The sequence below is a fragment of the Myotis daubentonii genome, chromosome 6 (assembly GCF_963259705.1).
Source record: "Myotis daubentonii chromosome 6, mMyoDau2.1, whole genome shotgun sequence".
In the NCBI taxonomy this organism is placed as follows: Eukaryota; Metazoa; Chordata; class Mammalia; order Chiroptera; family Vespertilionidae; genus Myotis; species Myotis daubentonii.
In genome coordinates this window covers 41,718,939-41,735,915 of record NC_081845.1, presented here as the reverse complement: position 1 = coordinate 41,735,915, position 16,977 = coordinate 41,718,939, and the positions used below count along the sequence as shown (strand labels likewise).

The window sequence follows — 16,977 nt, the reverse complement described above, 5'->3', positions numbered from 1 at the left end:
TCCAACCATGATGCTCTACTGCCTTCTTTTGTGTTAAACCACTGCAGTTTAAGGATGGTAGCTTAGTCAGAACAACAGAAGTTGACTAAGATATATGCGACAGATATACTCAGCAAGAGTTGGAAATGGCCTGGATGTAGAACATGAGAGAAAGGGAAGAATAAAGAATGACTTATTGGTTTGTGTCTTAGAACATGAAGGTGGGTGGTGGTCTCCATTTACTGAGACAAGAAATTGGGATAGGGTGACAGATGGCAGGGGGACAATGAGAAAACAAGATATCCTCTCTGGACACGTTTAAGGGTTGAGATTGTTAATAACCATCCAAGCGAAGATGTCAAGCAGGCCACTGCATGTAGAATTTTGGAATTTGAATAAGAAAATCCATTTTGCTTTGTTCATCTATTCCTAAATATACCATATGAGAACACTGTACAGATACCACCTTAAGCACTCCTACTATAAGCTTTTCAAAAAGAACCAGATATTGCCACTATTCTGAGAGAAATGGAGAGCCTCCCTCAAATATGGTTGGTATATGAATAGTCTCCAAATAGAAATTCCCAGATCAGAATTCTCAAGGAATGACCAGAACCTAGAATTAAGCAAGCTAATAATTCACTTATTAAAAATTTGAAAACTCAATGACTGACACACATGAGCCTTATTTAACAGTGAACTTATCATTTTTAACCTTTTCAGTTATTTGTTCAATCAACAGGTTAATCAATTTATTAGTCTTGAAATACAGAGAGCAATTTAATGATTCAATTAGGTCAAATATTGGAAGCAGTTTTGGATACTGTTTCTATTAAAATCTTCTTTCCTGGCTTTTATATTTAATCATATGCTGTGCTGCACAATTTTAAAAACTGTTTCAAATATGCCTTCCATCTGCCCAACTGAATTTTATTTCCTTTGAGGGTAGCGTGTGGGTCACAATCCCTAAACCAGTGTTGAATACATACAAGGCATTTAAGGGAATTTGTTGACTTGATTTGAAGTTTTCTCCACTAAATGTATATTCAACACCACAAAGGAATACTTCCCCTCCATTGCATTCAATGAGACATTTAAGAGAATAATAACATAATTCAGTCAAGGGCAATAGAAAGAGTAGGTACACAAGTATACAGCACTAGTCATTATATTGCTTATGGTTTTAATGGTTTTGCATCATTAGATGCACAACATAATTCCAAGCAAGCACCAAGTATGCTTAAAATTTAACATTTTTATAAAGATAATAAAAGTTAATGATTGTCCATGATCTATGATCTGACAATACATCTGTTCTTTTTCATTTTGAGATGGTAAAATACCCACCCTAGCTTATTGTTGCACAGTGGGAAAGAAGAAATATAGTCCTATTAATCACTCTTAACTATTAGCTTATTAAGTTATAGTTTCCCAAAAGGCTTATCATACATGACTGTTAATAGGCTGCAGGTGTTTTCCTAAAAGAGTCTTTTTATAATGCAGTTATGTCATAAAGAGACAGCATGGAGTCAAGAAAACCCTTATGGACTAAGAATTAGACCATCTATTTTCTAAATTCCAGTTTGGTTAAGGAGCCCTGAAACCTTAAGCCATATACCACCTCATTGGACTCCCAATTTTCTGACCTATGAGATGAAAGGACTGATTATAATAAATTAAACAAATTTGTGCCAAATTGCATTGGAGCATTAAGCAGGTAATCATAAAGTAAGGCCTAAGAATTTCACAAAGGACATTTTAACAGAAATTTTTCCACATTACAATAGCTTCAACCAAAATGTAAAATTGGGATTTCTGTTACTATTGTTAACCTTAAAAGTAAAATTTTGTTGACTAACAACTGTGGAAGTGCACAAGAGCAAGAAGCGTGTTTCACATAAAAAAAAAATCATGACTGATTTATATTGATATGCCGAAATTGTGGTAAAAGCAAGCAAAATTATAATATTAGCTAAATACCTACCCATTCAAAGACAGCTGTTATATTTACATTGTCCAATGAGCTAAAAGGTTGCACTCCAAAGCTTATAAATCCACTTTTGGGAAACAATAAATGGAGTCTAGGGGTTTCTAGTTTAACTGATAAGAGCATAAATGACCCTCGATGTAGCTAAACTATATCTATACATATAAAAGCCTAAGTGACCCTTATGACTGAACAAGAACAACCGGTCACTATGAGCGCACTGACCACCAGGGAGCGACACTCAACGCAGGAGCTGGCCCTTGGTGGTCAGTGCACTCCCACAGCCAACCGCCCATGGTCTCTTCCCCTGGTGGCCAGCCAACCTCCCACAGTCCCGTCCCCCAGGCCAGTCCCCCCCCCCCCCAGCTAAGGCTCACCGGAGAATCTGGGTCTGGGAAGTCTGTAGAAGGAGAGTGACCCTGATACTGATCAAGACAGAGTAGCAGCTCAGAGGGGGCAGAAGGGGCAAAGCAGCAGCCTATCTGCAAAGACGTAAAGTAAGCACCACCACCATCTCTGCCACCGCACCACACCGCTCGCTCTTCTGCACCCCCCCAGCCACTTCTAGCTTGGTCCCGGGCCTTTCCGGGCTCCCAAGAGCAGATTGGCTAGCACTCCTATGGTGGTATACCACCATTGGCCGAAGTCAGCTACCTGTCATGCTTGGGGGCAGAGCCCCAAGAAAATGTGCAGTTGAGGTAGGAGAGACGAACTGTCTGTCTGTCAGCAACTCCACCCTTGGGGAGAGTGAGGCAGCCCCAGCATGGCAGCAAAGTGGAGCTGTATTTCCACCTCAGAGCATAGCTGGTGTTCAGGCCGTTTTGGGGTGCTCTGTCTGTGGTCTTTGCTTGCTGCTACCTCAGCACATCTACATAACTAGATCTGGGCCTGCCGGCGGATCTCCTGCAGTCCCCCCACCCCCCATGCACAAATTCATGCACTGGGCCTCTAGTAATGTAATAACAAATGCTTGAGCTCTGGGTTGTGAGAATGAGGCTATGTCATATAAAAGATTAATTTTCTCCCCTGTTCTTGGGATAAAGACTGAAAATAAGCAATTATCTAAACACCCTTCTACCACCCTTTCTAACTCTTTTACACTCTGATAGGGCACACATCCCTAATTGTGCTGCTGGAACAAGCCTACTCGGTCCCATCTACCCAAAAGGGTTCTGTGTTCCATCAGCCCTTCCTTGAGCCTTCCTACAATAGTAATTCCACAACCATGGAGCAACTTATGAACAATTCGACAAATAACCCAGAAAATGTTACCACTCCTAGACTATCACTAGTGTTAAGAGACCACTTATTATTTATAAAAGCAAACATATTAGGAATACCAGGTATGTGTTAAAAATTTTAGAAATATGGTCAAGTAAATTATGATGCATACATACAATCAAATAGACTATGCAACTTTTTAAAAAATATTTACAAATAAGCTATAATGACAGGAAATGTTTAAAAGATAATGTTGAATAAATAAGGGAGATACTAAATGCTATGTTCTTTGTGAACTGAACTATGGAAAAAAGTGCATTGAGAAAGACTAGAAGGAAAGACAATGGCTAGGGAGTAGAATTATAACTTACTGCTTTTTTCTAGTTAGTACACAAATCCATGAGTACCAAATTTTCCCATATTAAAAAAGTACTTTTATTATTGGGGGGGAGAGGGGGAATTGGAGAGAAAGTGCAAATTCAAGTAAATCTCTAATTCATAGAATTTTAGGAGACATTAACAGTGCTAATTATCACACAATGTGGAAATATAGTAGAGCTTCGTGGGCAAGGGAGCATTCGTTTTTTCACTGTTTGCAAAAGAGTTTAAGGAACTGCCGTAACCGGTTTGGCTCAGTGGATAGAGCATCGGCCTGCAGACTGAAGGGTCCCGGGTTTGATTCTGGTCAAGGGCATGTGCCTTGGTTGTGGGCACATCCCCAGTGGGAGGTGTGCAGGAGGCAGCTGATCGATGTTTCTCTCTCATCGATGTTTCTAGCTCTCTGTCCCTCTCCCTTCCTCTCTGTAAAAAAATCAATAAAATATATTTAAAAAAAATAAAATAAAATAAAATACAATATTGCCAAATTGCCTTCCAAAGTATTTGTACCAATTAACACTCCAGGGGAACATTTTTGGTCAACATAGATTTTTTAAAATTTATTTTTATTGACTTCAGAGAGTAAAGAAAAGAGAGAGAGAAACATCAATGATGAGAGAGAATCATTGATCAGCTGACTCTTGCATGCCCCCCAGTGGGGACTGAGCCCACAAGCTGGGAATGTGCCTTTGACCGGAATTGAACCTGGGACCCTTCAATCTGCAGGGCGACGCTCTATCCACTGAGCCAAACTGCTAGGGCTGCTCAACATTGATATTTAAAAGCAAACTCCAATGCTGTCAATGGCCAGAAAGGTAACATCTATTAGTGAAGCAGGCTGGGATGAAAAAACAGCAAACTGGAGAGCAAATTCGGTCACTGAAAGCAGCAGCTTTCACTCAAGCCCAGTCTCCTAGCAATGCCTTCCAGGAGTCTGTGCTCAATGCTGTTAGATTGTCTGATTTCTCAAAGGCCAAAACCCTGGACTTCTGCATGAACTCTCCAGATTTTTTTAAATGTTGATAACTCATTGAAGTTTTAGAATTGGCATGACTGATAAAACACATGTGAGTGGGAATGCTGGTACACAACCTTGGACGCTTCCCCAGTAAAATCTGAAACCAGCCCACATACACAGAGGGCAAGAATAGAGAAAAAAAAAAGGCAGATCACTCAAGTGGTAGGTGGCAGTTTTAACAAGCACCTACTAGTTCTGAGGCTTGTCTTGGACAGCAGCAAGATGAGTAGATCTTTTTCTATTATTATTTTACTAGTGGCCTGGTGCACAAAATCCATGCACATTAAAAGGGAATTAATTAGAGGAAGTATTTTAATATTGCTATTTTGTTTCCATCTCTCTATCCCAGTCTCTCCCAGTCTCTGTCTTTGTTTTTCTTAGCAGTCCTCCAGGCCTCCCTGCCTCCCTCTCTCCCTCTTCCTCTTTCCCGGCTGGGAGGAGGTGGGGCCAGTGGGGGCAGCTCCACCCTCTGCCCACCCTGGGGCCTCATTCTGAGAGAGGCTCTGAGAGCAAGCTGGGAGGGAGGGAAAGAAAGGGAGAAAAGGGTGTGAGCTGATGAGCGCTGTGTGTGAGTGTGAGTGTGAGTGCCAGGCACTGTCTCTCCTGGTGCCCCCGCGGAGAGGCCTGTGCCACGGGCACCATGGCGACCCAGGACTCACTGCCGCCATGGTGTGGAGAGGAAGAGGGACTTGGGACACCTTTGGAAGGCAGTTTGAAGATACTGGGAGTCTCCAGAGGGGAGGGCACCCTTCTCCATCCCTGCCTGTGGCTTTGGCTCCCCTGCTCACTTCTGAGCACCACACGTGAGGTGGGGAGGGATTGGTGAAACATTTCAGTTCCTGGCCCCCACAGGCCTCCCTTCCATCCAGGCCTCTTCAGGCCCCGTCTGTTTTGTTTCCATCTCTCCATCCCAGTCTCTGTCTCTCTGTTTTTCACAGCAGTCCTCCAGGCCTCCCTGCCTCCCTCTCTCCCTCTCTCTCTCTTCCTCTATCCTGGCTGGGAGGGGGCAGGGCCATTGGGGGCAGCTCCACCCTCTGCCCACCCTCTCTTCAGGCCCCGTCTGTTTTGTTTCCATCTCTCCATCCCAGTCTCTGTCTCTCTGTTTTTCACAGCAGTCCTCCAGGCCTCCCTGCCTCCCTCTCTCCCTCTCTCTCTCTTCCTCTATCCTGGCTGGGAGGGGGCAGGGCCAGTGGGGGCAGCTCCACCCTCTGCCCACCCTCTCTTCAGGCCCAGTCTGTTTTGTTTCCATCTCTCCATCCCAGTCTCTCCTGGGGCCTCATTCTCAGAGAGGCTCCAAGAGCGAGCTGGGAGGGAGAAAATAAAGGGATAAAAGGCTGTGAGCTGGTGGGCGCTGTGTGTGTTTGTGCGTGTGTGCCGCTGTGAGTGTGAGTGCCGGTCCCGCCTCCCCTGGCCCCGTCCCAGCTGCCACAAGTCTCCACCCACCTGAGCCTGCTGCCTAGGCATTAGGTCGAGCCTTCAGTCATTTTGGATGCAATGGACCCTGACTCTTTATTTATACATACATACATACATATATATATATATATATATACTAGAGGCCTGGTGCACAAAAATTTGTGCACTCGGGGTTGGGAGAGGAGGTCCCTCAGCCTGGCCTGTGCCCTCTCACAGTCTGGGACCCATCAGGAGATAAGGACCTGCTGGTTTAGGCCTGCTCCCGGGTGGCAGAGGGCAGGCCTAATCCTAGGTGTAACCTCTGGTCGGGCTCAGAGCAGGGCCCATTGGGGAGTTGGGGCCCCGCCTCCTGTCATGCACAGAGCAGGGCGGATTGGGAGGTTGCGATGCCACCCTCAGTCATGCTCAGGGTAGGGCCGATTGGGGGGTTGGGGCACCACCCCCTGTCACACTCAAGGAAGGGTCCATAGGGAGGTTGCAGCGCCACACCTGTCATGCACAGAGCAGGGCCGATCAGAGGGTTGGGACTCCGCACCCTGTCACACTGATCCCGGTGCTGGGAAGCCTCGCTGCTCCACTGATCCCAGGGCCAGAACGCCTCTCGGCTCCCCTGATCCCTGGCCCGGAGGCCTCTCAGCTCCGCTGATCACCGGGGCTGGGAGGCCTCTCGGCTGATCACCGGGGCTGGGAGGCCTCTCGGCTGATCACCGGGCCGGGAGGCCTCTGGACTCCGCTGATCACCGGGGCTGGGAGGCCTATGGACTCCACTGATCACCGGGCCGGGAGGCCTCTCGGCTGATCACCAGGCCGGGAGGCCTCTCGACTCCGCTGATCACCGGGGCTGGGAGGCCTCTTGACTCCGCTGATCACCGGGGCTGGGAGCCCTCTCGGACCCGCTGATCACTAGGGCCGGGAGGCCTCTCGACTCCGCTGATCACCGGGGCTGGGAGGCCTCTCGACTCCGCTGATCACCGGGGCTGGGAGGCCTCTCGGCTCCGCTGATCACTGGGGCCGGGAGGCCTCTCTGCCCTGCTGCTTCAGGGCTGTTTGGCTTCGCTCTGCTTGGAGCCTGAGTATGCAAATTAACCGCCATCTTTTAGCTTCTATAATTGAAACATTGTATCTTTTGGAGTTGTTGCTTCAGGAGCTCAGAGCCCCGCAGCTGCGGGGATCCTTGACTTTCTCCATCGCTGGGGCAACCAAGCCTCCTATTCTCAGCTGCCTGGCTGCCAGCCGCCATCTTGGCTGACAGTTAATTTGCATATCTCGCTGATTAGCCAATGAAAAAGGTATCGGTTGTACGCCAATTACCATTTTTCTCTTTTATTAGTATAGGATATATATATATATATATATATAAAATCTATATAGACTAGAGGCCTAGTGCATGAAATTCGTGCACAGCAGGGGGGTGTCCCTTAGCCTGGCCTGCACCCTCTCCAATCTGGGACCCCTCACGGGATGTCCGACTGCCGGTTTAGGCCCAACTAAACCGGCAGTCGGACATCCCTCTTGCAATCCAGGACTGCTGGCTCCCAACTGCTCTCCTGCCTGCCTGCCTGCCTGATTGCCCCCGTCTCTGCTTCCTGGCCTGATCACCCCCTAACTGGTCCTCTGCTGGCCTGGCTACCCCTAACTGGCCCCCTGCCAGCCTGGCCACTCCCTAACTGCCCCCCTGCTGGCCTGGCCACCTGCAAACTGACCCCTGCCGGCCTGGCCGCCACCAAACTGCCCCCCTTCTCGCCTGGTCGCCCCATAACTGTCCCCCTGCCGGCCTGGCCGCCACCAAACTGCCCCCCTGCTGGCCTGGTCCCCCCCTAATTACTCCTCTGCTGGCCTGGTCACCCCCTAACTGCCCCCTACCAGCCCAGTCATCCCCTAACTGTCCAGAAGATGTCCGGTCAACCCAGTCTAATTAGTATATTTTCCTTCTATTAGTATAGATTATTTTGAGAGAATCAATTTGTTGTTCCACTTATTTACCCATTCATTGGTTGCTTCTTACATGTGCCCTGACTAGGGATCAAAACTACAACCTTGGTGTATTGGGATGACACTCTAACCAACTAAGCTACCTGGCCAGGCCAAGACAAGTAGATTCTTGCACCCACCTGTCAAATTCTAAGTTTATATAGAGGCCTTAACTGGGCTCAGTCACATATACCTTACAGATGGTCTCAACACATTTCTCTCTCAGGCTATGTCCTTGAAAATGGCTCCACTGTGGGAATGGTGGGTAGAACATACATTCCAAGGACAGGGGAGGAAGTGAGGATTGCCCAGGTCCAGTTCTAAGCTCACCTGGTGGTTAAGTCATCTCCATTACTTCCTCAAACAGGGAATCATCGGTTGGCCCTCCAACTTGTGACCTACACTTTAAAACTCTCACTCCCACACGGAATAGGCTGTATTCAACATACTGTTTTAAAGCTGCATTTCCTTAGATTATATTACATTTTGGCTTTTTTGATGAATTAGAAGATGGATTTTATTAACTACACTAGGGGCCCGGTGCACGAAATTCGTGCACTCGGTGTGTGTGTGGGGGGTGTCCCTCAGCCCAGACTGCTCCCTCTCACATACTGGGAGCTCTCAGGCGTTGACCCCCATCACCCTCCAATCGCAGGATCGGCCCCTTGCCCAGGCCTGGCGCCTCCGCCAGAGGTGTCAGGCTTGGACAGGGGACCCCCATCTCCCCGCGATCACTGGCTCTGGCCCCCGCCCAGGCCTGAGGCCTCTGGCCAAGGAATCATGCCTGGGCAGGGGACCCCCATCTCCCTCTGATCGCTTGTTCCACCCCCCGCCCAAGCCTGACACCTCTGACCCAGGCTTCAGGCCTGGGCAAGGGGACCATCATATCCCCCCAATCCCCAGCTCCGCCCCCCGCCCAGGCCTGATGCCTCGGCCAGAGGAGTTGACCCTCATCACCCTCCGATCACCAATCACCAGATCGGCCCCTTGACCAGGCCTGAGGCATCTGGCAGAGGTGTCAGGCCTGGGCAGGGGACCCCCAGCTCCCCGCGGTTGCAGGCTCCGCCCCTGCCCCTGCAGGATGCCTCTGGCTGAGGCGTCCGGCCCGGGCAGCGGGGACCCGCAGCTGCAGCGGCCCCGCGATCGTGGGCTCCGCTTTAGGCCCAGGCAAGGGACCCCTAGCTCCCGGGACTGCCAATTTCGACCGTGCCCAGCTCCCATCGCTGGCTCCACCCCTACTTCCTGCTATCGCTGGCCAGGGCGGCAAAGGCGCCTGATTCTCCAATCATGGCTGAGGGGCAGGGCAAAGGCGGCCCCAGGGCCGCCGTTGCCCTGCCCCCCAGCTCTTAGCTCCCCCCTGGGTTTCCGATCACTGTCAGTGGCAGGGGGCTTCTTCCTGCTTTCCCTTTCGCCTCCCTGCATTGTGCCTACATATGCAAATTAACCGCCATCTTGTTGGCAGTTAACTGCCAATCTTAGTTGGCAGTTAACTGCCAATCATAGTTGGCAGTTAACTGCCAATCATAGTTGGTAGTTAACTGCCAATCATAGTTGGCAGTTAATTTGCATATAGCCCTGATTAGCCAATGAAAAGGGTATCGTCGTACGCCAATTACCATTTTTCTCTTTTATTAGATAGGATGGGCACTATCCACTCAAACTATTTGAATGACTAAACTTTCACCCGGAAGTTTTCATTAATGTTTCCTATAATATGCTCCCTTGACTTACATTTGTTTTACTTTAGAATTCTATGTTTCTGTTTTCCTCCTTATATGGAACTACCAAATATTCTAAGACTTAAAGAGTCATTTTCCTATTATGTAATCTTCTTTTATCCAAAGGGAAAGAAATTTCTAATCATTTTTCTATGTCACCTTCCACTCAACATATCCATCTACTCACAGAAGAAATTGTGGAATAAATGTAAAGACTTGCTGCCTCCAGGTTAAATAATATTTTTAATCCATGTAAAATATTTTCATATTAACTACATTCTTATAGTTTAAAATTAAAGACAATGTGAAAGAATAAACCCTAAATTTTCTAGGTTTACATAAAAATATTCATATTCATGGATAAAACACCATGACATTTTTAATGTTTTGTTATCTCTTGTACATAAATAGTTGCAAAAGGACCAATCTGACAAAGCCAATGGATTGCATAATTATAAACAGAAATTTAGAGACAGACTCATAGATAGAGAGCAGGCTGACATCTGTCGGGAAAGGGGTTGTTGGCTGGGGGATAGTGGAGGGATTGAGCAAAATAGAAAAAAATAAGGAAAAACTCACTGACATGGACAACAGTATGGTGATTGCGGGGGAGGGGAGGTGGAGGAGGATATGGGGGGGTATAAATGGTGATGATGGAGACTTGACTTGGGGTGGTGAACACACAATACAGTGGTATAGAATTGTGCACCTGAAACCTGTGTAATTTTGTTAACCAGGGTCATCCCAATACATTCAATAAAAAAGAAAACAATTTTGTAGCATAAAACAAAAAAATAAAACAAATTAATGTTTGTAAACATGAAAAATTAGCAATGTAATATTAAACTCAGTTACTTACTTGAAAAGATAGAAGTTAATGACCACTTTTACAAATAAATTTTGAAAACCAAAATTTAAAAATTATTAGCTTCATTTATTATAAAGCATATGACTCTTAATTTTAGAGCTAATAATTTTTAAATAATTCCTAATTTTTAGTCATCTATTGAGATTTTTTAATATAAAAAACCACAATAACAAAAAAGGACCAAAAAGCGCATAATAGAGAAACTTTATAAATTAGCAAAGCTTTCAATGTATATGTCTATATACATATATACATAATAAATATTTGTCTGTATTGACATATACATTGTCAATATTTGTCAGTGACAAATATACCAGGTGCTCATGAGGAAATATGCACAGGTATGTATATCCACGGATATGCTATTGGAGAGTCTACTTTTGGTTTCCAGATGCAAAGTCCTAAGCATTACAAATCCCTCCATTAGCACTTCTAACTATGTGCATGTTCCTACTTCCTCCTAAAAGGTATGCTGTAATTCCTCAAGTGTGTCTTTTCAAAATAAAAACTGATTAGATCACCCTAAAATTTAAAAACTAACAGTCTACATTAGGCATATTCACTGGAACTCAACATTTTAATCATAAAAAGCAAATTTAAGAAAAACTTACATATTTAAATAGTAATCTGCACATCAGATTATTTAAGTGTGTCATCAGAATTCACTGATAAAATAAAAAATGATAAAGTATTATATTTTAGGTTTACCTAAAATATAAATTAAGGCATAAGAAAAACTATGAGACCACAATATATATGGAAAACTGACCATTGAAAAGTGCAAATAATTCATACAATATAGTATAAACTTTAATATATAAATTAGATATCATTTCATCAGCTGTTTGTTAGTCACATCAGTCTAAACTTTACATAGTAAAATATTAAAAAGCTAGAAAACATCATTGCAATATAGATTCAATATGGGAAAATACATATTTGTGGCTTTATACACAATTTCAATTAATCCATTCTATACAATAGTTTTTCAAAATATAAATGGCACTTTACATGCGATAGGACATACCAGGTTGGATGTCCTACTATACTTTAATATACAGAAAAGTAAAGAGAAAACATCCTTTAAACAAGACAGTTACATAGCAGAGGTGGAATGTAGAACAAGATTTTGCCTCAATACAATCTTGAATAAGATAAAAGAAATATAAGGACAGTTTCTACTACTTTCAGTTAGCATTCTTTAAAATAAAGGCTACTGTGATTTTTCTATTTTCTAAGTGTATCACAAACTGAGAAAACATAGAAGGGAAAAGGGGCAGGGGAGAAAACCTGATCCTTGATGAATTTTAAACAGCCCTGCCCATGAACTGCCTTGAGGCTGCTTTCCTGTTGACATTTCCTAAATTACTTCTGCCACTTGGACTGTGCATCAGCAGTCAGATGAGCTTTCCAGACTCCACTATGCCATTGTGTAGCCATAGCTGCCACAATGCAGTGCCACAAGAAGTCTGTCCTTGAGTATTTCTTTACTTGGGTATTCAGGTAACTTGAGCATGTTGATGCTTTAAAAGTAAAATATACCACCATTAAATAGAAAAACTGTAAAATTTCTAATTGTTTTGTCTAGCAATGAAAACTATGAAAATTAACATAAAACCACCCTCTCAAATTTGCATTCAAATTGGAAAACCCTGAAGTAGTATTTAAAAGATAAAAACAAAAGCAAAAAAAAAAACCCCTGCTGCATTGTAGTTTTCATTAGTCTGCAAATGTAGTGGAAGAAAATAAGTTCCTTTCAGCCAAAAATAAGCAAGAACAATTTAATTTGAAATGATGGTGTAATTTAGTGACACTATGACAACTTAACTTTAATGCTGGTTGAACAATATTCACTTAAATTATAGTTTCCTCAAACATATTCCTTACCAAAAAAGGGGAAAGCAAGGAACTATGTAGCTATTTATTTGTCAGTGATTCCAAAATGCTGATAGAGATCACTGTTGAGATTTATTTCCTCTTCTTGTAGCAATGCAGTAGTTAGACTTTTTTGATCACTCAAAATTAATCAAAACTTCAAAATGCATTTAAATAAAAAAATTTAACATACCATGTGCTTGAAGTCGGTAGAAGATTTGGAGTATATGGCACAGCAGCGATTGTAAAGTTTTGCAATCCACTTCCACCCATGATATTAGCAAATCCACCATGTGGGACCCTGGAACTAACAGTTCATATCTTAATATGTTGCAATCATCAAAGGAAAATCTTTATTATTGATATATTTCCTAAGTTAGGGTAAGAATGTATTCAACTCTAGGTCACCAACAAAATAATCCTTTTGAATCTGCAGCACTCCAACTTATTACTAAAAGTCACCATGTGGCCAGTTATCCAGCTTCCATGGAGACACCCCTCCACATTTCAATAAGCTGTACTATGCTTTCAATTAGCCACAGCACATAGCTCTACTATTCATTTAGCATACTGTTAGGGGCAGAAATAGAATATAGTGGGGATCAGCTACAATTATAACAAACATTAATCATGCTCTGTTAACCATGATGGTTCTGTTCTGATTAGAGAAAGCACATTCTAACCTGGCTGAGAGTTGTACACCTTGGGACATACCATTGGAATGCAGTCTGTCCTCCTAGTGAGAACTGCCTATCATTAGGGAAAGATTTACAACCTCATGGCACCTAGTCCTGGAGGCACTTGCTCTTTACAACCCCCCAGGCCCCTATTACCTGTAATCTGGTCCCAGGGCATCCAGTAACTCCCCCGCAGCCCACGTGACTTGTAACCTGTACTGATTATCCCATGCCCACTTTCCTATACCTGTAATGCCTACTTCCCATGTAATCTTATCCTTCTACCCAATATAAGCAGCTGGCTTATGGTAGGGTACAGAACAGATTTTTGTGGATGACCTGTTGCTCTCCCATACTGCCGGCATTATTGTAACGAACGCTCATATGTGATTCAACCCTGTCTCTGCTTAACTGGCTGAAGTAGTGACAGGCAGCCCGGACCCCTTGGTTGTCCGGTTACAATACTGCATGTACAATTATTTTATTTCATGTGTGTCTCTACTAAACTGGGACTGATTTGAGGGCCCAAGTATGTTATATCTGTATTTGTATCCCTGGGGTTAGCAAAATGATTGGCATCTAGTAGACATTCACTAAGTATCTGCTGAATAAATAAATGTTTGCTTAATTAATTAAAGCAACAGAGGATCTTACATATAATCCAAATAATTTCCCATTTGAAAAGTATCTGGGGTCAAAAGGATTTTGTTTTGTTTTTCACAGTGGAAATACTATAAAATTCTTCACATTTCTCTTTCCAAAGATTCACAATATCAGATGTTGTTTTTTAATGTCACCTAACATAGTCAAACCACAGGAAGGCTAACACAATATGTATAACCACAACCAGAAAATTTAATCTTGTGTTCATGGCTGTAGAGGATGTAATTACAACTTCTCAAATTCTATTGTTTACATTTGAAAGAAAATTAGTATTTCAAATTAGCCTTTATATATATAAATATATAAATATACACACACACACACACACACACACACATCATGATTAAACAACCTGATCCTGGAATAAACTTTGTTGTTTTTAAAATGAGATGTTCTAGTGCTTTTTGGATAAATTAGAATGATGGTAAGCATTTAACATATAGGTGTAAATGCATACTCAAAGACAGTAGACTAATATTAAAAATGTTTTCTAACATGATTCATAGTACAAACCATAATTCAGTTCATTTAAAAACACTGTTGAAACTTGAATAACCAAAACAGCTTGAAAAAGAAGAACAAGATCAGAGGGCTTACACTTCCTGATTTCAAAACTTAAACTACAAAGCTACAATAATCAAAACAGTGTGGAATTGGCATAACGACAGATGATATAAACCAATGAAATAAAATAGAGAACCCCAAAATAAGACTTCACATATATGGCCAAATGATTTTCAACAAGTGTGCTAAAAATATTCAATGGGAAAAAGTCAGTCTTTTCAATAAACTGTGCTGAGAAAACTAACCAGTTTTAATCTACCACAGAAAAAAACGAAGTTGGGCCCTTATTTAACACCACTTACAAAAATTAACTCAAAATGAATCAAAGACCTAAACTTCAGAGCTAAAATTACAAAATATTTATAAGAAAATATAGGGAGAAAGCTTCATGACACTGCGTTTGCTAATGACTGCTTGGATGTGACACCAAAAGCACAGGCAACAAAAGACAAGTACATAAATTGGACTTCATCAAAGTTAAAAACTTATATGCCAAAGGATACCAGGAATAGAGTAAAAAGGTAACACAAAATAGGTGAAAATATTTTCAAATCATAAATCATAAGGAATTGACATCCAAAAAATATACAAAACAGCAACAAAACCCAATTAAAAATAAGGAAAGGACTTGAATAGACAGTTCTCCAAAGAAGATACATAAATGGCCTATAAGCAGATGAAAAAGACGCTTAATCAAATCATTTGTCATTAGGGAAATGAAATCAAAACCACAATGAGGTAACTTCTTCATACACATTAGGATGACTATTAATAAAACAAAAACCACCAACCCCTACCTCAAAAAAAAAGAAAAAAGAAAAGAAAAGACCAAGTATTGGAAAGGACAGGCAGAAATTAAAACCCTTAGGCATTATTGGTGAGAATGTAAAATGGTGCAGCCACTGTGGAAAACAGCCTGGCAGGTTCTAAAAAAATGAAACATAGAATTATAGTATATATCCAAAAGAACTGAAAGCAGAGAATCAATGAGATATTTGAACATCCATGTTCACAGCAATATCACTCACAAGAGCCAAAATGTGGATGCAACCCAAGTGACCTCCATGGGTGAAAAGATAAGCAAAATGTGGTATATATACACAGTGAAATATTATTTAGTCTTCAAAAGGAAACTCTGACATTTGCTAATACAGATGAACCTTGAGGACATTATGGTAAGTGAAATAAGCCAGTCACAAAAAGACAAACAATGTATGGTTCCACTTAGATGAGGTACCTAGAAGATTCAAATCCGTAACAACAGATAGGAGAACTGTGGTTGTCAGGGGCTAGGAGAGTAGGAATGGACAGTTAGTGTTTATTGGGTACACTATTAACTGAGGAAGATAAAAATTTGGGAGATGGATGGTGGTGATGGTTGCACAATGTAAATGTACTTAACGTCACAGAAGTGTACACTTAAAAATGCAAGCCCGACAGTGTTGCTCAGTGGTTGAGCATCAACCCATGAACCAAGAGGTCACTGGCTGGATTCCAGTCAGGGCACATACCCAGGTTGCAGGCTCGATCCCCTGTAGGGGCATGTAGGAGGCAGCCAATGGATGATGTTGCTCTCTCATCAATGTTTCTCTCTTTAGCCCTCTCCTTTCCTCTCTCTCTAAAAATCAATAAAAACACATTTAAAACTGGTAAATGTTATGTATTTTTTTAGCACACACACTATAAAAAACTGTTAAAAATGAACCAAATTGAAATTATGGATATGTATGTACTCCCAGGGGGAAAAATTAGCAATCACTATATATGAATCTCTGAAAACAGCCATTTTCTTTTCTAGCTGGGAAGCAGTTTGGTTGCTATTAAATGTTTTCCTGATGAAATGCCTGAGCTTACCTTCAAGGTCTAAGTGAATAATAAAAGTATGCGTGGGTCTTACTAATAAAATGCTAATGCATGAGCAATTCCTACTTAGGGCAAAAGAATATCTGAAGAAGACATGAATATGTCAACTGAAATAAAATTCAACTTAAGTTAATCTATGCATATTAACTTTTGCCTAAAAAAATTAACAAAGGCAACCAAAAATGAAAAGGGATAAAAAAAAACCAAACTGTTCTCAATTTCCTATAGAGGCAGAATTTAAAAAACAGGCATAACACTGTATCAGGACAAGATGAGAAAAAGAGCCTTGACACTTTCTTACACAAATTGTAACAGTATTTCATTATCAGGGTAATTAAGCTAATGTTTTCATATACCTAAACTTTGAAAAGTAAGCTTTAAAAAAACCCAAAGATTTTATAATTTTGTTAGAATAAAAGGAACAGACCCTCTCTCATTCCCTGCTAATCTGAAAACTGATATCTTTCTGAAGGATAAATGAGCAATATGTATCAAGGTTATAAAAATGAATGTACTTTCTATATAAAAATTTCCCTTCTAAGAATTTATCCTATATAAATAATGTAGGATTTTGGCCCACCAAGTATGTAGCACAAAAATTCCTTATTTCTGCAGCCTTATTCATAAATGAGGAAATTTGGAAATAAAGGACAATATCAATTGAAGGAGGTCCATAAATTGAAGAGTTAGGCAGCCATTTAAAAATTATATCTATAAATGGAATAATGTTTAGTGATATATTGCAAAATTCAAGTTATAAAACTGGGACAATGTCTTAA

General features: G+C 42.1%; 1 protein-coding gene across 10 annotated transcripts in view; it reads right to left on the bottom strand.

Annotated features, from left to right (window-relative positions):
• Positions 1–11,114: 11,114 nt before the first annotated feature.
• HACE1 (HECT domain and ankyrin repeat containing E3 ubiquitin protein ligase 1) overlaps positions 11,115–16,977 on the bottom strand; it is an 86,493-nt gene continuing 80,630 nt past the window's right edge. For 4 of the 10 annotated variants that reach the window (XM_059700841.1, XM_059700837.1, XM_059700840.1 and 1 more), the window contains 2 exons: positions 12,625–12,752; positions 11,115–12,079 (listed from right to left, as the gene is read on the bottom strand). In XM_059700841.1, the coding sequence (XP_059556824.1) occupies positions 11,922–12,079; positions 12,625–12,752 (286 nt within the window). In that variant the 3' untranslated portion in view covers positions 11,115–11,921. The remainder of the gene's footprint in view (positions 12,080–12,624; positions 12,753–16,977) is intronic. The other 6 variants (XM_059700838.1, XM_059700844.1, XM_059700842.1 and 3 more) reach the window with 2 other exon arrangements.